General features: G+C 45.8%; 1 protein-coding gene across 1 annotated transcript in view; it reads left to right on the forward strand.

Moving 5' to 3' along the window:
• LOC115553848 (neuroendocrine convertase 1) overlaps nucleotides 1-19,077 on the forward strand; it is a 91,347-nt gene extending 72,270 nt beyond the window's left edge. The window contains exons 8-14 of the mRNA XM_030370372.1: nucleotides 1,895-1,932; nucleotides 3,308-3,387; nucleotides 3,785-3,873; nucleotides 6,325-6,584; nucleotides 7,008-7,223; nucleotides 10,030-10,133; nucleotides 18,787-19,077. Coding sequence (XP_030226232.1) covers nucleotides 1,895-1,932; nucleotides 3,308-3,387; nucleotides 3,785-3,873; nucleotides 6,325-6,584; nucleotides 7,008-7,223; nucleotides 10,030-10,133; nucleotides 18,787-19,015 — 1,016 coding nt within the window. The 3' untranslated portion in view covers nucleotides 19,016-19,077. The remainder of the gene's footprint in view (nucleotides 1-1,894; nucleotides 1,933-3,307; nucleotides 3,388-3,784; nucleotides 3,874-6,324; nucleotides 6,585-7,007; nucleotides 7,224-10,029; nucleotides 10,134-18,786) is intronic.
• Nucleotides 19,078-19,385: the final 308 nt, after the last annotated feature.

Here is a 19,385-nt window from a genome sequence, read left to right on the forward strand (position 1 = left end):
GGGGGGGGGGGCCTACAGTGGTACAGTCTTCACACTCCTCTTCATGCTAGCCATCCGTGGTGCCCTCTGTGTGACGCCGAAGCTGCGTGTTCCCCGATGCTAATTCACCGCGGCGGCTCTATACGCCATGGCCGGGTGTCAATGGTCCAATCGGGACGTCTTTTGTGGGCTAGCATTCACTGTTGTTGTTGTTGTTGTTGTTGTTGTTGTTGTTGTTGTTCAGGCAATGACCTCGTGCACCCTCAAGCACATAACATTGTGATGTGCACAAATACACACGCAAAGTATATATGTATATGTATATATATATATATAAAACGATGAATTGAGATTGAATTGAATACATACAGATTATGAATACACATAGAAAATATATATATAGATATCCATACACACATACAATTCATAATCTGCATGTATTAAATTCAACCTCAAATCACCTCTATTGTCATTAACACAATGTGCGGCCCCGTATGTCAATGAAAGGATGTATGAACGTATCACAAGTACATCTTGAAAAATAAAACAGTGTTTTTTGGGGTTTTATTTTGGACATTGTGGTAATTAGTAGTGCTGTGATTGCCCTAGGCATGGGTTCTAGCAGATTGCAGGTTGCAAGGTTGCAGAGAGGTCTAGAAAGCAAAGTGGTGTCTGAGAGGTGGGAGGCAGCCTGTGTTTTGAGATCTCTGATGCGGTAAAGGTTGAGGTTGAGAGAAGACAGGTCAGAGGGGTCAAAACCCAGAGCCATGGGTCCAGGAGGAAGACCTTGAACCGGGAGAGAGCACGAGTAGCTTTATTTTTTTCTTTGCCTCCTTGCTGTAAAATACGGCTGTGGGTCCTGACTACAGAAAGACAGCGAGGAGCCCAGAGAGCGAGAGTGGAGAGTCTGTGTAGAGGGCAGGGTTGGTGTGACCTAGTGTGTGTGTCTGTGTGGGTATGTGTGTGTGTGTGTGTGTGCGCGTTTGTGTGTGTGTGTGTGTGTGTGTGTGTGTGTGCGTTTGTGTGTGAGTGTGTGTGTGTGTGTGTGTGTGTGTGTGTGTGTGTGTGTGTGTGTGTGTGTGTGTTTGTGTGTGTGTGTGTGTGTGTGTGTGTGTGTGTGTGTGTGTGTGTGTGTGTGTGTGTGTGCGTTTGTGTTTGTGTGTGTGTGTGTGTGTGTGTGTGTGTGTGTGTGTGTGTGTGTGTGTTTGTGTTGCAGTATGTGTAGCAACAGGGTGCTGCCGGTCTGCGGGAGGGCGATATGTGTGTGTGATGCAGCTTCTTCAGGCAGCTGGGTCTACGGCTCGGCAACAGCCAGGCCTCGCTTGCAGGGAGAAAAAAACCAACTGCGCGTTACCATGACAACCCAGAGGCTCTGCCTGTGTGCGGGACAAAGGCTGGTCGGGGCTAGCGCGTCTATGTGTGTGTGTGTGTGTGTGTGTGTGTGTGTGTGTGTGTGTGTGTGTGTGTGTGTGTGTGTGTGTGTGTGTGTGTGTGTGAGTGATGTGCGCCTTAGCAGGTGGGGCCCTCCTGGGGCCCTCATTGGTTTTTATCTGGCTAAGACCACAGGAGCCCGGTTGCAGGGGAGAAAGGTGTGTGTGTGTGTGTGTGTGTGTGTGTGTGTGTGTGTGTGTGTGTGTGTGTGTGTGTGTGTGTGTGTGTGTGTGTGTGTGTGTGTGTGTGTGTGTGTGTGTTTGAAAAGGGGGCACTGGAAGGGCAGTTGATGCAGGCAGACAGCATAGTACAAAACTACACATAATCATATTAGAATGGAAATATCGTATCTAATGGTGTATTGTGTGTTGAATATTTTCACGATTCAACCTCATGCCGTGATTTGCTAATTGGTGAACAATTTTGAAATGTGCTTAGATTAGTATATAAACACATAAAATATCTATCTTTTGTCTCTAACCAGGTGTGGACTACACTAACGAGGATCTGAAAAGGAACTTTGTGAGTAAACTGAACCCTTAAATTAAACAATTATGAAAATAATATATATTTATCTATAGGCCTACATATACTACTGCATGTCAGTGCTGTCAGCCGTTTCTTTAAAGCGGTTATCTAGAAGATTTCCATGTAAATATATTAAGTCATAGTCTATTGCCGAATGATGTTACACAGTAGTGATTGAGCCTTTGGCCCACTGATGAAAGCCCATGCATTTGCAGCATTTGCAGTATTATGAATGTCGTGGCGACACTTTTTGTATCTCTAGGGAAAATGACCTCGGATTGCAAAAGGTGTTGCCAAGGAGAACAAAACAAAAAATTGTACGGAACCCTTTAGAAGTTAATTTCGTCTTTTGATCTTTTAATCAAAAGCAAGTTTGACCAAAACAGTATCTATAATGTAAATCTGTGTCTGAAAGCTAAAAACTTTCGAATATAAGAAAAAGGTAATGTCCCCCAAAGGGCAAATTGTGGTACATCACAGAACATATAGACCGATTAAAAGAACATCAGATAAACAAGAACAACCATAGTCTCGGATCATCTATAGCAGCCATCATAAATAACATCAGAGTCCAGGCAGGCATTTTAGGTGCACATCAATAACTGTACACCCATAATGCTTATAAACAAGTATACTGTACCTCCCCTATGTAGTCCTTGTATCCCACATCCACGCCCACATACAAGGGGAAAACTCCTTCATATCATGAAAGGTTCTAATCTCATCGGGATCATGTTGGACACATGCACATTTAGCTTCACACAGAAGAACAGAAGTGTTTACATGGAGCCCGGCTTTGGAATGGCAGGACGCCACTGTCGTGTCATATTTAATCCAATAGGCGGAGGGAAGCAGGCCAACGTGTCGCATGTCAGAGCACGCTGCGTGGCGCAGCTTAAGTTGACTTCACCAGGAGGGAGGATGAGAGAGGGGAAGGGAGGGGAGGGAAGGAGACGGGGAGATTCATTTCGATTACGTAATGCTACTTCTTTGCTCTTAACATCTACAAAGGCCCCCCCTGTAAAACCCACTTTATTGTTACAAGATGTTACCATTATTATAGGAGATCTATACAGAGACTGGATTATGAGTCTACATCATATCTATATACATATGTATATATATATGGTCTAGTCGGTTTCACAAGGTCATAATTCAACTTTATTTAAACCCTTGTTGCCAAGAAGCATTATCATTTGTTGTGTGAGTGTTGTGTATTCCTGCTGGTTATTGCATGTTATTGAGCGTGGTTATCATTTTCTATCTGTTTGCTTGTCTGTGTGTGTGTGTGTGTGTGTGTGTGTGTGTGTGTGTGTGTGTGTGTGTGTGTGTGTGTGTGTGTGTGTTTGCGTGTGGATGTGTGGTTCAGGAAGCCCTTGCCAGTGTTGACCTGCTGAGTTCACATGGTCTCTCCAATGACCCCATGCCCATCAGGGATGAGGAGAACGGGTAATGGCTGGTTTTCCTCTATCTCTCAATGCGCCTGTTGCAAACAGCCAATAAAATAACATTATCAGGGCTTGCGGTCTCCACGGTATTCATTGTGTGTTTCCTAAGCCGGCTTTGTGTGGGGTAAACACCGCTTTATTATAATCATTACCTATGCACGCATGACCCCTTTAATTACCTTGTATTATACCTTGAACTGTACTTTCCACAGCGCGCAACAATGGCTGTGAAATGACGAAGCCTTTTATGTAACATCACTGTGTTCATTTAGCCACCGTCATCTCAACACTCAGCACTCTAATGGCTTGTACGGTTTAGTTATTTCTGTGTTAATAACTATATCTCTTTGGCTTTAGGTGTTTGGCTAACAGCTTTTGTTTACTCTGCTGCCTCACAGTCATGGCACCCGCTGCGCGGGTGAGATAGCCATGGAGGCGAACAACTCCTACTGCGGGGTGGGCATCGCGTTCAATGCCAGAATAGGAGGTGAGTGAAAAGCGACTAGGGCTCGCACATCGCGGCTTCACATCTCAATGACAGCCACCATTTTGAATTTTAGTTATTGCTTTTTGGTAGTAATGATTGTTTGATCATTGTTCAGTAATTGATCGTGATATTATTTTTCATTATGGGGAGACATCAATTTCATTATTGTTGTGTTTGAAACCGCCATGGCATTTCTCATGTGAGACGTGGCAAAATATAGTTTTAAATAGACTAGGCTCCTTTATATGAACGTTGATTTGGGCTTTTACAGTAATATGACTCTGGAGTCCTCTCGATTAGTATCGCCCAAGAAAAAACCCATGATGCATTCGGCACTGTTTATACTTGGGCTGCCACACAAGATCTAATGATTGAAATATGACCCTCATATATTGTTTACGAAGTACTATTTTAGACAGAGCTTGAGCTTGAATTTCCAATCGACCTGTTATTTGCCCGCAATCCTCTATTAAATGGTGATTTGTCAGAAAAGCACGGTAGAGACAGGAATGTGGTGCGGTGTATGTTGATCGAATGGCATTTGTGTGAACCCTCAAATTAGTTTACCTTATTTATTCAAAAAGGTGTGTGAAGGTGCGTTCGGTCAATGTCGATATCCACAAGCACTTGTTCTGTTCCCCCGACAACATAGATATTAGGCACTGTAGGCTCAAATCTGTCAATCTTTAAAAGTTTTAAATGAATTTCTGTGGTAAACGCACGTTGTGTTATTTGTGTCCCCAAAGCAGTCATACGCAGGCTTCTTTAATTTATCAAGATGTTTTTACACTGGGAAACGTCTTATCAAAATGCACATATTTGATTTCCTTGTTAATAATTCAAAGAAGTGTGAATTAAACAGCGCAAAAATCTATTAAATAAACAGAAACAATAAATAAATTGTGACTGTCCTCCAGTAGTGTGGTTGGGTTCGGTGTTAACCAGTGGCAAACGTGTATGTTTGAGTGTGATCGTAAACCACGCTGTCTCCTCATGTTGAATTTGATTAATTGTATAATAATGTATGAGCAGTTTGTTTGAGTTCAGAACAAGCATGGCTGAACGCTTTGGAATAAGCATGTAAGCAAGGCTTAGGGGGAATAAAAGCAAAGATGAGAAACTGACGTCTATGTCGCCTTCCTATATTAATCTGATGGATTTTCTGCATAATCATTTGGTTTTTTTTGACACACTGTCACTGAACACTATTGCATCCTATTTAGCTTGGTGGAAGCTTTGTAGTTATTAACGAAGATCATATTAGAAATCTTCATGTCGACATGTTTGTGTATTTAGCCAAATAGAGCAGATTTAAATTCCCATGTTTAGCGGGAGCACCAGTATGAGCTTCTTTTGTGACTGACTGTTTCAAGCCTGTGATGAAACAGATTTTAAATGTTGTCATTAAAACTAATACAAACCGCATTTCAATGTGGCTCATCCCATTAGTCGGCCCAAACACCTCCCATCGCGTCGGCCTGAACACCAATGTTCCCCGGGAACAACGTAATTAGAGGGAAATCATTGTCAACGAAAGATAGACGATTAATAAAGCCCACACAACCTTAGGCATCTTTTGACCCATGTGCCCCGACCTGTGATCTTTAAACTTTGACCTTGCTTCGTTTATCAGAGGTTGTTGAGCACATTGAGCAGAATTGACAGTAAGGTCTAAAGAAATGTTGTCATCAGTTGAGGCTGGATATACTTGGATATTATTTATTTACTAGCATTGTTTTTCACCATAGCTACTTGGTTAACCATCTCTAATATTTATGAATAATTGTTAGTGTCCTCGTCGCCCACTAACAATTATGGAATAATAAGCGATGACTCCTAGATGTGTTTATCCTTTCTCAATGGATTCATAATTCAAAGTGCATTCATTAGCATAAAGTAGCCTGTGTTTCATTGGCTAAGGGGTGTTTGACATTTTCAAATTGAAATATTATTAGATTTCATATATTTGACAATAAAGTGATCAATAATGTGGACAATGTCTCGATAAAATGTATGCATAAATTATGAGTGATATGCGATGGCTGTTATAGACTACATATTGATTACTATATTGCAGCCTTAGAGTCCCCTGGAACATATAAATATAGATATAGATGGTATATCATGTACCCACCTAAAGCCCAACGTATAGAGATTGATATTGGTTTGCCTCAGTTTATCTAACCCGCTGAATCCTAACATCTGTATCTCTGGCCTTTGTGTGATTTCTTTGTTAAACAACAATACTTATTGTGTTGTTGTTAGGCCTAAATACCTTCTCATATAGGACGGCATGTTATTGTGCTTTAAGTCCATTTCTAGTTAACAGTTTTCTGTTTTAGCCCTGGACGGCTCACTGTGGTCTCCTAAATGAAAAGCGCTTCATAAATCAAACAACTTATTGTTGTTGTTGTTTATTGTTGTTGTTGTGCATTTCCTCCCCGCTGCCAGGGATCCGCCTGCTGGGCGGCCCCGTCACCGACGCCATGGAGGCCGTGGCCCTCACCTTCAGCCCCAACCTCATCCACGTCTACGTGTGCTCCTGGGGGCCCCCCGACAACGGCTCTGAGCTGGGGGGCCCCGGCCGCCTCGCCCGTCGGGCCCTCCAGTGGGGAGCGCACAAGGCGAGCTCTCTTCTACTGTGGCCCCCGCACTGGGACCCGGGGGTCTGGGGTTTACACAGGCTCCACGTCTCAGTCACGCTTAGCCAGGCAGGATGTGGGTTTGGAAAAAAAACAACCAAACAACAAAAAGATAAATAAAATAGCATGGAATCGGAGGATGATTTCCCCCCAGAGAGCAGGCGTAGCACAGATGGAGCAATCTGTTTCAGCTCTTTTTGATAGTGTTTGCAAAACACTGAAGCCGCAGCACATGCTTCCACGCTTCCAACAAAACCCAGTTCCCCAAATAAGACATTAACGTTTATCCCTCTCCTGCATTAACCACAGCTGTAAACAGAGCTGCTTTCCCCGAGTTCTTCCATATTTTGGACCGGCCCTCCCCCCACCACCATCCCCATTCTCGGCTCTGCCCTCATTTGTCAAAGAAGTTCCCCATCTTGTGATTTGTAAATACTGCCTGTTTTTGAGCCGTTGTCTGTTGTTGTTATTGTTTGTTTTCTCCACTTACAGGGCCGACACGGGCGGGGCAGTGTCTTCGTGTGGGCGTCGGGGAACGGCGGGATCCACCGCGACCACTGTGGAGCCGATGGCTACGTCAACTCTGTGTACAGCATCGCTGTGGGAGCTGTCACTCACACCGGGGAGCCCGCCTTCTATGGAGAACCCTGCCCCGCCATCATGGCGGTCACGCCCACTGGAGCCAACCCGGACGGATCTCTGCCGCTGGTCCGTGTGTGAACCAAGTGTGTGTGTGTGTGTGTGTGTGTGTGTGTGTGTGTGTGTGTGTGTGTGTGTGTGTGTGTGTGTGTGTGTGTGTGTGGTGGCGTGTGTGTGTGTGTGTAGTGGTGGTTGTGTGCTGGATGTAGCCTATAATAAAACACATCAGCATCAGGTAGGATACATGGTTGTGTTAGTGTTGTAGCATTAATAATAACTTATCTAATTCACTTCAACTAGCTAAAAAGCAAGAGGAATCGGGGAGTCCAGGTCAAGTATAGATGGAGAATTTATTGCCACCCGCAAACGAGAGACAACAAAGCCGAGTGGTATCCTCGAATACACACTACCGAATGAATCCCGGACAGCTCCTTATATCCCCAATTCTTACACAATACAAAGTTGGACTTTCATCAAATATAGAATTTCCCATCAGGGTCATACTGTGTCGATGTCAGCATACTCCTATGTCTTCTGAATCCCAATGTGACCTTAGAACATATATTATCCTTATACAAACAGAGATGATGCACATGTGTGAATGTAAGCATTGTCTTCAGAGAGTACATCAATATGGGAGTAGACTGGACTCTCTGACTGATGTATCACATGGCCCATCAGGTGAGAATATCCTGGACCCACTCACTGGTGTCACACAGCACACAACATCTAGGTTAGAGGTGATCAGCTCTTCTCCACCATTAAAGTATATATGATATGTAGGCCTAATAATAATCATAGTTTAACATAGAATGTAAGGTTAATTTCTATCACATTAGTGACGTATATTGTCGTATTTCCCACAAAACGAGGTCTTACTATACTGTTTACAACAAACTGCGACTTTCCTGACTTCAGAATTTGCTTTTAAATCAAACCTCATTGTCAACATCATGTTACTATTGAAACGTGATCCAGTATTTTTTGTCTTTCACTTTTGGTTACCGTTCATCGATCTTTCCAAAATAAGGCTCAAGCAGAACTTAAGGGACAAAGGCGCCGATCAGACAGAGCGCATTGAGGCAGCTTTGGGCATCTTGTTGTAATTGTTTTACCAATGAGAGTGACGCGTTTTCGTGTTCTCCCCACTTTTTCGACCGTGTCAGGCAGATGGGAGCCGACTGCCCAATCCGACTGCCTTATCTGGCAACGACCGGCCGTCCGATGTGTGTGTCACGGGCTTAACACGTCGGTGGTGTGCCGGTCCAGTCTACTTTCTAGTAATGAACGCACCTCGCTCCCCTTTTACTCGACTAGTGGCTTCACGTGTAAGTGACACTTATCTTTGACTCCATCTTCCCGTCGTGTTAAATGTGCGGTCGGGTGTGTGCGCACGTGTTTGTGTTTGCGCGCGAGTGTGTCAGCGCTGCTCTTTACCACCTGTGAGCTGTGAGAAGACCAGTGTGATATTTATAGTGGCCCGCCGATTGACCTAGACTACCGCCGGGCAAACAGACAGGAGACACACGCATGCACGCACACTCCCCACACACACACACACACACACAGACACACACTGTCATGCACACACACACACACACACACACACACGCATCAGAGCAGGTGTTAATTGGAGGTGAAGCGAGGCTGAGCGACTAGGAAAGGGAGAGGAGGAGGAGTAGAGGAGGAAGAAGAAGAAGAGGTGTTGATGGCGAAGGTGTGACAGTGAAAGCCGGGAGGCAACAGTGTGCCAATTTCAGGGGCCACAGAAGCAGCGAAATAGCGGCCATTTTTATCAGTGTGATATCGACTTCCCACACCTTCCCCTGTGTCTCCGCCGCACCTCGCCACCTCGCCACCTCGCCGCCACATGACCAGGAACACGGATCACAGGAACACCAAGTGTAACACTGTGTGTGTGGGTGTGTGTGTGTGTGTGTGTGTGTGTGTGTGTGTGTGTGTGTGTGTGTGTGTGTGTGTGTGTGTGTGTGTGTGTGTGTGTGTGTGTGTGTCCGTTGTCTCTGGCCAATCTGTATTTGCCTGTATATATGACTTTTCTTAATTGTTAACACTGTTATATATATATATATATATATATATATATATATATATATATATATATATATATATATATATATATATATATATATATATATATATATATATTTATTTATTTATATATGATATATTTATTTATTTATATATAGAGCTGTAAAACAGTACTGTATAACGGTGATGTGTGTTTTTCTGCAACCATATGTCTTAATTTTATTAAATAGCCTTAAAGAAACTAGTTTCTGTTATGAACTGTCCCACCAGTCTGGGGCTGGTCTTTGCCTTGATTTTCCCTAAAGTGGTTTTGTGTTTCAGAATGAAAACCTACCTTCACTAAACCCTCACTAAACACTATTATCGCACCAGAGAGAGTTGCCCTAATGCAATTTAGCAGTTCTGCTACACACGTTCACTCTTAATTCACAATTAAGAGGAATTGTATGTGTGTGTGTGTGTGTGTGTGCGAGTGCGTGTGCGTGCGCGTGTGCGTGTGCGTGTGAGTATTCAATGTCAGCTAAATGAAATGCCTGTCACTGAGTTAGCATGTGTGTACCTTCCTCTGGACTAATAGGTCCACAGGAACCATTAGCTCCCAGCATGCTGCAGGGCTAAAATGTACACGTGTACGTGTGTGTGTGTGTGTGTGTGTGTGTGTGTGTGTGTGTGTGTGTGTGTGTGTGTGTGTGTGTGTGTGTGTGTGTGTGTGTGTGTGTGTGTGTGTGTGTGTGTGTGTGTGTGTGTGTGTGTTTGTCTGTGTGTGAGTGTGTGAGTGTGTGTGTGTGCGTGTGTGTGTGCGTGTGTGTATATGTGTGTTCCACAGGTGACCGTGTCGAACCTGGAGGATGGCTGTCAGACCCGGTTTCCAGGGACGTCCAGTGCAGCACCCTATGCTGCTGGTATACTGGCTCTAGTCTTGGAGGCCAAGTGAGTCTATCTTTAATGTCGGACAGAAAAACGGTTTGAACCTATGAATAGCTATCTATAGCTTCACAGGGAATATATAATTATATAATTGATGTATATTATATATGCATAAATATATATGTCTTATTATTTCTTCATGCTTCTTATATATTTTTATATTTTTTGTGTGCCTTTTGTTTTGTCGAAGTGCATTGATTTATTTTACTGTCCGCAGAGATATTGTTTGATCTAATCTTCTCTTATCCGATCATCGAACACTTCCTGCGTTGTATCTTCGCTCCTTTAATTTTTTCCTATCAATCCTTCATCTATTCTCCTTTTCTTTCATTTACCCCCTCCTAACTAGCTTTTGAGAATTGTGCCTGCACCCTCTCTGCCATTGCTTGTCTCAGGCCTGTGTCCCACTCTCGCAGGTACATTTATTCTACAGGGTAAAATAACGATGGATTAGTGCTCAGTCGCAGTTCTGTCCTAATATGTAGTTGTCACTATCTGTCTGTCTATTCGTATCTGTTAGCCTGACACGCTATCTACAGACTTGTCAGTCCCGCGGTTAATCATTCATCCTCCCTGACGCCGCTCTGTCGTCCCACTGTTTGCTCGATTTCTCGCCGCGTATCTGTCCGTCCATCTCGGCGCTCCACTTCATTTTTGTCACTCCGCTTTTCCCCTCTGGCGTCGAGAATACGAATCTCGTCACCGTTTGTCTCACCGTCGCCGGCCTTTTTTCTAAGTAGCCCACTTTTATGATCCGCTTCCCACGACCTTCCCCCTGTCCGGCATATTTTTGGTGTTCTTCCTCTTACCAGTGTGGGTCTGTCCCCAGCCCTACTCGGGGAGTTAAGGATGTGTGGCTGCCTGGAGACGAGAGTTCTCCATATGTACCTGATGGTGGATGAGCGGTGCTATGGGTGGGTGGGGCTGTGGCTGTGGGTGGGGCTTTGGAGGTTTTCTGTACGGTGAAGTGGTAAGGGAGCTGCTCTGGGTCAGCCGGTTGCAGACACAGCGGTGGTGCTCCAAAACGATCTGCTAATTAGCTCTGAGTAATCAGGGGCCTGTGTTTTCAGGGAGAACCACCTCCCAGCATCTATATCTCTCTGTTTGTATCACTCTGTCTCTCTCTCGCTATTTCTGTCTGTCTGTCTCTCGCTCTCTCTTTTTTTATCTCGCCCTCTCTCTGTTTCTCTCTGTATCTCTCACGCACATACCTTCACCTGAAAACTTATTTTTCTATAATTTTTAAGTACCCATGTCAGGTATTGTACCCGTAATGTGCGAGACGAGAGATCTAGCACTGCGTTTTCCAACAAAACTAAATCTTATGATCCTTTCTGCAACAAACTGTGATTTTCTTGAGTTGAAGAATTTACTGCAAACCATGGTAAAATTGAAACAGGATCCAATATTTTTTGTCTCTAACCTCTGGTTACCGTTCATCGTTTTCTCCAGAACACGGTTCCATTGGGGACAGCGGAACTAAAGGGACAAAGGCGCCGATCAGACAGAGCGCGTTTATGCACCCTGGGGCAGCTTGCTGTAATTGTTTCCAATGAGAGTGAAGCGTTTACCTCGCTGCTTTTGCGTTGTTGAGCTCCTCGCGTTTTTTTCCTCTCTATGCGCATTCGCGTTATGGCCTTGAGTTGAAGAAACCTCAACCTTCAACTTCACATCTCTGGCTCTCATCTACACTACATCTTCTCTTCTTCATGGACGAAATTTCCCTTTCTTTTTTTCTTTTTCTTTTCCGGGGTTTGGCTCTGCGCGGTGTGGCCAACGGCGTAGTGTTAGCTGCCTCGGCGGGGGGTCGAGGACTGATCAGGCAGGGATCCCAGTGGGGAAGCGTGGAAGTGTTAGACCGGAATCCACTCACTGTAATTGGCCCTAACTCAAACGCTGGCTGGTAACCGCCGGCACAAAGACCTGCCAGGGAGACATCTCACACACACTAATGTACCTCGCATGAGGCTGCAGACACGGCTGACCTCTGTTTGACAAATTACGCGCGGACTAATAGCGGAGACGACGACACGTAAAATACACAGAAACACAAGGGCACCCGCCAGGATGCATGCAGCCGGCGCGTCTCCGGCGCTACAGTACTTGTTTAGCATCCCCCCCCCCCCAACCCCGACTCCCGAACACACACACACACACACACACACACACACACACACACACACACACACACACACACACACACAGACACACACACACATACACACACATGCATGCACATTATTTTGTCCCAATTAATCTTCGAGCACAGGAGCCACCGAGTGGTTGAGACCGCCCCATACTGCCCTGTAATCTTGGCTTAATGTGCTGTACTCTAAGCCTAAGTGAGCCCATTTGGAGTCACTGCGAGCAGACTCAGAGTCCCCCTATGTTATCTGCAAGTGTCACTAATGGCTTTATCAATTAGGCCCCGGCCGATAACTACTTGTGCCTGTGATCTCCACTTAAACCCACACTGCGGGTGCAGCACTGATTTGGGAATGCAATGTCTGCGCGCTCACCTGTTACAGTTATTAGGTCTACCTTTGTGCATTCATCTCTGCTTTGTGTAGCCATATTTTACTGTTATGCCATGCGTTATTAACTATTGCTTGTATGCCTTTATATATACTGGATATAAGTATATATATGTGTATATATATATATGTTATGTTTGTTAATATATGTATGTGTCAGTGAATATATTTATATATTTTAATACATATATACTGTATACATAGATTAGTGTGTATATTTGTGTGTGTTTATGCTTTGTGCATATATGTGTCTATCAGATAATCGTATTATGGGTTTTCTTTATTGGCAATTCAATAGCGCTTGTAAATGATTCAGGCTTTTAGATTTCTCCTACAGGACCTGATCTCTATCTTCTTTCATCAGCCAATCTTTATTTTCCCTCTTTTGTTTCCCGAGTGCATAACTCTCTCTGGCTCTCTCCTGAGCAGGACATTTTGTCCTTGCACAACCTCTTCTCCTCTGGCCGTCCCTGCTCTCCCTCCTTTCTCCTCCTCGCTTGCTCTGTTGCTCTGTGGCTCTCTCACTCTCTGCCTCCCTCCCCCCTGCCTCTCTCTCTCTCTCTCTGCCTCCCCCCTGCCTCCCTCCCTCTGCTCCCCTCCTCTCTGCCCATGCTGAGTGTGAGTGATAAATTATTGGTGGGCATGCTCCAGGGGCCCAGGGCTGCTCATTCCAGCACACAGAGGACTAGCATTGATCCAGTCCGTGGTTCAACTTAATTGGAAACCCAGTTAAACTGGCCACAGACGCACCCCGACACACACACATGCGCACGCACATGCGGACACATCCACATGCATGCATAGAAAACACACCCGCACAATCACACACACACAAACCCGCACATACATCCACACGCTCACACACACACACTCACATGCACATGCATGCACACACTGATACACATGTCTACACACACACATGCGTGCCCACACAAACGCACACACACACACACACACATACACACACACACACATACACACACACACACGCATGCACATGCACACACACGCACACACACACACACCCACTCATACTCGTACATGCATCGATGCATACATACATACATTCACATGCATACACATGTGCGACCACATAGACATTTGCACACAGCATGCGCAATTTCTCTCGGCATATAAAAAACACACATAAACACCCAGACAAGTCAATATACCTGCGGCATGCTTATGCACAGAGGAATAGCACACGTGTGCCCACATGTGCTGCAACAAGAAGCTTCACATACAGGGGGGATGGGACTCATACAAAAAGACCCAACGGACAGCATCACCTCGAACACATTTTATATAATATGACATAGACACACAATAAACAGTAGACATCGGCATGTCGATGGGAGTTGCAAGAGAATGGAGGGAGAAACACACTGACCGATACACACACACACACACACACACACACACACACAAACACACACACACACACACACAAACACACACACACACTAACCCACACCCAGACACAGACACACGATCAACTTAACGGCACACTTACACACACACACACACACAAATGCCCATGCACCCACACACACACGCTCACACACACACACACCCACACACACACACACACACACACATACACGTTAAAGGCATTAGCCGTGCATTCTAAACAGCCGTAAAGAGGAGTAACAGTCCACAGTGGAGCAATATGGAGGGCCAGGGTAATCGATGGGCCAGAGACTCTGACTATCATACAGCTAATAGGTTACATCAGACACGCGGCGGCAGCCCAGTCAATGAGCCCTGATCCTATTAACTGGGGATTTGTAAACAGTTGTGTGTTCACTCTGACGGACTGCCTGGCTGCCACCGGGACACCGCGCCGTTTGTTGTGAGACGCTGTGAGTGCGAGGGGATGCAGGGAGAGGGAGGAGAGAGAGGAGATTGATGGTTGACAGAGGGGATGGGGGATGTTGGTGGGGGAGGAGGAGGAGGAAGAGGTGAGGGTGAGAGGTGTCGGTGGGGGGAGGAGGAGGGAGAGATGAGGGGGTGGGGGGGGTCGGAGGGGGGAGAAGGGTGAGGGCTGATGCTGGGGGTTGGAGGGAGAAATAAGGGTGAGGAATGTTGGTAGGGAAGGAGGGAGAGATGAGGGTGAGGGAAATTGGTGGGGGAAGGGAGAGATGAGGGTGAGGGGGTGTTGGTGGGGGGAGGAGGGGGAGATGAGGCCTCCGGTTGAGGGGGTGTTGGTGGGGGGAGGAGGGAGAGATGAGGCTGTGGGTGAGGGGGTGTTGGTGGGGGGGAGGGAGGGAGAGATGAGGGTGTGGGTGAGGGGGGGGGGTTGGGGAGCCGGGAGAGATATGGGTGAGGGAAATTGATGGAGGTGAGGAGGGAGAGATGAGGGTGAGGGATGTTGGTGGGGGGAGGAGGGAGAGATGAGGGTGAGGGATTGTGGTGGGGGGAGGAGGGAGAGATGAGGGTGAGGGATGTTGGTGGGGGGAGGAGGGAGAGATGAGGGTGAGGGATGTTGGTGGGGGGAGGTTGAGTGGGGTAGGGATGAAGAAAGGGAGGGAGAGAGTATGTGGATGTGTTGTGCCGCTCCTGTTCTTGGCCATGTTGTCACCCTCTGAGAGCCATGTTGTTATTTCCCTTCAGAGAGCAGAGCACAACAACATACAGGAACCAGCAGCCCCAACGTGCTGCTGGTGGATTTTCTGGGTTCGTTTTTTCCCTGCTTTTTCCTCGCGTCTTTCTTGTTTTTGATTCATTTTTTTGGTTTGTTTGCTTTTTTGACAAAAGAAAAACAAAATACTTCATGGGAATCTTTATTTTCTATTTTGCATACTACTATCACTTATACTGGGGAATTCAACAGACCCCCCCCATCCCCCTCCCACACGAACACACACAAACAGAAACACACACACACCTCGCCTTAGTTCATTCCGAGTCCATTCTGGTGATGGTGTCTAATAATGGTATTCGCACAACCCCGGCGTGGTGGTGGCGTTGCGGCTCTGGGTGGTTTTATTTATTTACTGTGGAAGGCCCAAACGTGTTCACGTGACGGTCCCTCTAGGCTCCGCTAAGACGGGAACGGCCAAATCCCGCTTCCCGCCCTGCTCGCTGTTTTCGGCTCATTTTTTATACCGAGCAAAACGACTTTTCCCAGACTAAACAGATCTGCAGTGGGCTTGCTTCGGAGCCGAGAAGCCCCTTTCTCCGCACCAGAGTTCAATAATTTATTCCTGTGTCGGGTGTTTTTGTGTATGTGTGTGTTTGTGTGTAAGGTGGGGGGGGCTGTACAGGCCGTTCCCTTTTCCGTCTTTCTCCGTTTCTTTTGTATTCAGTTAGGATACAAAGGAGGCCCTTCTGAGTCATTTGTCCCAGAGAGAGCAGCTCCGAGCGCCACGCAAGCTCTGAGTTAGCAAAGCAAATTTAATTTTGTTTGCTTTATGCAAGCCGTCCGATTCTGGAGATCGAGGGAGCAAGGGGCGGGGGGCGGGGCGCGGGGCGGGGGGGCTGTTGGGGGGATTGGTTTTTTAATGGGTTCAAACAGAGAGGTGATGATGTGATGATGGTGGCACCATGGTAGTAATAGTGGTCGTAGTAGGTGGAGGAGGAGTAGCAGTAGCATAGCAGTGCTAGCAGTGGTAGTGATATTAGCAGTGGTAGTAATAGTAGTATTGGACGTAGTAGTGGTATTTATTGGAGCGCCCCTCAGTTTAAAGCGACTTTGAGTCCTAGAAAAGCGCTATATAAATCTAATTTATTATTATAAGTACTAGTAGTGGTATTAGTACTACTCTAGTATTAGTGGTAGTATTAGTAATATAAGTAGTAGTTGCAGTAGTAGTGGTCATAATAGTGTGTTGGCTTGGCGACAATGAATTGGCCGTCGACAATCACAATGCTACATAGAGAGGAATCTATTCAGGTACTCTCACACACACACACAGACACACAAAGACACTCACACAAAAACGCGTCAATGCAAGTACACACAGATATCATTTGAAAAAGAAAGCACGAGGCAGCAATAGTTCAAAGTACAAAAAGCGTTCCTTCGCACATCCCCCCCCCCCCCCAATACTACCCCAGTTCCTTTGAAATCAAAGCACAATATAATAATTGTTTGTGGTGTTCTGCCTTCCTGCGAGAAATCTAAGTGGTATTGTTTTTATCGCGTTGGAGGCCCCGCTTCTCAACCTGCTTCCTTCCTTGATGAAAGCTCCTAGCATTGCTTTTGTTTTTGCATTTCTCACCTTCTCAAACAAGCAAATGGGAATTATAGTCCGTCTATGCCTGATACCTTGCGAGAGTTACCGTACCTCGAGTCTGAAGAAAGAATTACCGGGGAAGGTACTAAAATATGTTGTGTTAGGCGGAATTGATTGATGCCTGTCGTGGAGTTTGCGAACAGTCCACTCACGGCCGCTCCGTGCAGTCAGTGTTTTGCCGTAACGTTTCCTTGGACAGGTCACGTGCGCCTTCTGTTTGCACGCAAAAAAATATGTCTGAGGAACGTGACACACTACAAAAGGCTGCATGAACCCTACTCAGTTCACACACACTGACCGTTATCCCGTTATACTCCAGTCAGTCTGCACTGGTGCCCTATGTCTCAGGAGTTTGCCATAAATACAAGATGTGCTTTGAAACCAAAACCTTTTACGGATTAATTTATAAAATGGGAACATCAAACTGAAACATCCTCTGCAAATACGTGCTGTGGTTTTAGAGTTGAGAGCCTTGCAAGATGGTACTCTGTAAGTTCAGATGATACAAGTGCTTGTTTAAGTATCAAGTCAAGACAGCACTGAAGACCGAGTGTTTTCTATAATGGCACCGGAGTGGTTATCCTCACTGTATTGCGCACCAGTCAGTCACCTTTCTTATAGCGCTTTGAAGGGTAAAACGCCTGCATGGACAGTAGTTATGGCAGACAGGGAAAGCATCTTCAGCCAGAGAGAGAGAGAGAGAGAGAGAGAGAGAGAGACCGAGAGAGAGAGACCGAGAGAGAGAGACCGAGAGAAGGGGAGAGACAGAGAAAAAGGATTCTCAGATCGGATGGCCAAGACATTTTTCCTTTCATAAACCCCATTCATGTCATTTTCTTAGTGAGCAATAATGAGTGGATAAAGGAGAGAAACCCAATTTCCTTTATGCTTTTTATATCCCGAGAAAGCTGCCGTTGACGACCCTTTGGTCTTTTGTTATAGAAAACGGAGCTAATATCCTTCAGCTCTCCGCGCAGTTTAAAGGTCCTAATTGGATTGCATTAGTATATTGGTTGACATGACACTTGAGTCCGCCCTATTAGAATTCCCCTGCCCGGGATTAAAAAAGAACATTCAGCACTGTGGCGCTTTTGTTGAAGTCTCAAATATGCTTTGTTGGATGGCTCAGTTTTTCCAGCGACACCATTATTAAACTCTGAGATTGCCTTAAACAGATAATTTTCTCCAGACGACCTGCAATTAAAGACATTCAAAAGAATACTGATAGAATGTTAGCGGGACGGTGCGTCGCCCGGTCATATTTATTTGTCAATCTCTCGATAATGTTTTCTGTTTGTGCTTGTACGTAAAGCAAAAATATGAGCCCTAAGTAAAATACTTAAATTTAGTATTTGTATGTTATTTCGACATCAGACGCCAGCGCTGTGTTCAGGTCCCTCTGGACCTGCTCATCCTGAGTATCATACAGAGTTGAAGCCTCTCCTCTGTGGATTGAGTCGGTTTACAGCACAGGCCAGGGAAGGACTGGTTTGATGAGATTCTGTTTTATCTCTCTCTCTCTTACCGTCCTTCACTCTCGCTCCCTCTCTCTCTCTTTCTCACTCTCTTTCTCTCTCTCACACTCTCTCTCCCTCACTCCCTCACTGTTGCTCACTCTCTCCTTCTCACTCTTTTGCTTCATCTCACTGTCTTTCTCTCGCTCACACTCTTTCTCTCGACCTTGCTTTCTCACTCTCACCTTCTCAATCTCTCTCTCCATCCTTCTTGCACTCTCGATCACACTCTCTTTTTTAATACCTTGCTCCCTCACTATCTCTCTCTCTCTCTCTCTCTCTCTCTCTCTCTCTCTCTCTCTCTCTCTCTCTCTCTCTCTCTCTCTCTCTCTCTCTCTCTCTCTCTCTCTCCCCCCCCACCTCCCCTAAGTCCTGAGCTGACATGGAGGGACCTCCAACACCTCATCGCCAGGACCGCCAGGATCCCTGATCCCTCGGAGCCAGGGTGGATGATCAATGGAGCCGGCTACCACGTGCACCACAGGTACCTCGCTGCGCCGACACTCCTCCCCCCGCTCCTCCAACCCCCTTCCAACCCTGCGGAGATGGGTGTTATGAATGTTGACACGCCCATTCACACTTGGTTGGTGCCATTGTAGGGCCAGGGGGCCTTGGCCCTCCCTGGGAAGGGAACACATGAGGGATTACATCAAAGCCCACCATGAGGCCGTGTTGGTTTTTAAATGGCACTCGCTTCAACACAAACAGTCATGGCGATAACACTGTAGTGGAAGGGGGAAAAACATAAACATGGTTTTTCAGAATTAACGAAGCAGGGGTGGTGCGTCAGAACCGCCAGCCAGAGACTGGCGTTTTCAATAATGCTTTGGAACCGCTGCATAATGAAATCATTTGTTTTCTTTAGACTTGGTATTTTGGCGGAAGAATAAAGGAACACGTAAAGTGTATTGTATTGAACTGTCCATGTTCTGCAGTAAAAGGTATGTAGTGAATACAGATTGTTTTTAT

Source organism: Gadus morhua, chromosome 11 (genome assembly GCF_902167405.1).
Source record: "Gadus morhua chromosome 11, gadMor3.0, whole genome shotgun sequence".
NCBI classification, from domain to species: domain Eukaryota; kingdom Metazoa; phylum Chordata; class Actinopteri; order Gadiformes; family Gadidae; genus Gadus; species Gadus morhua.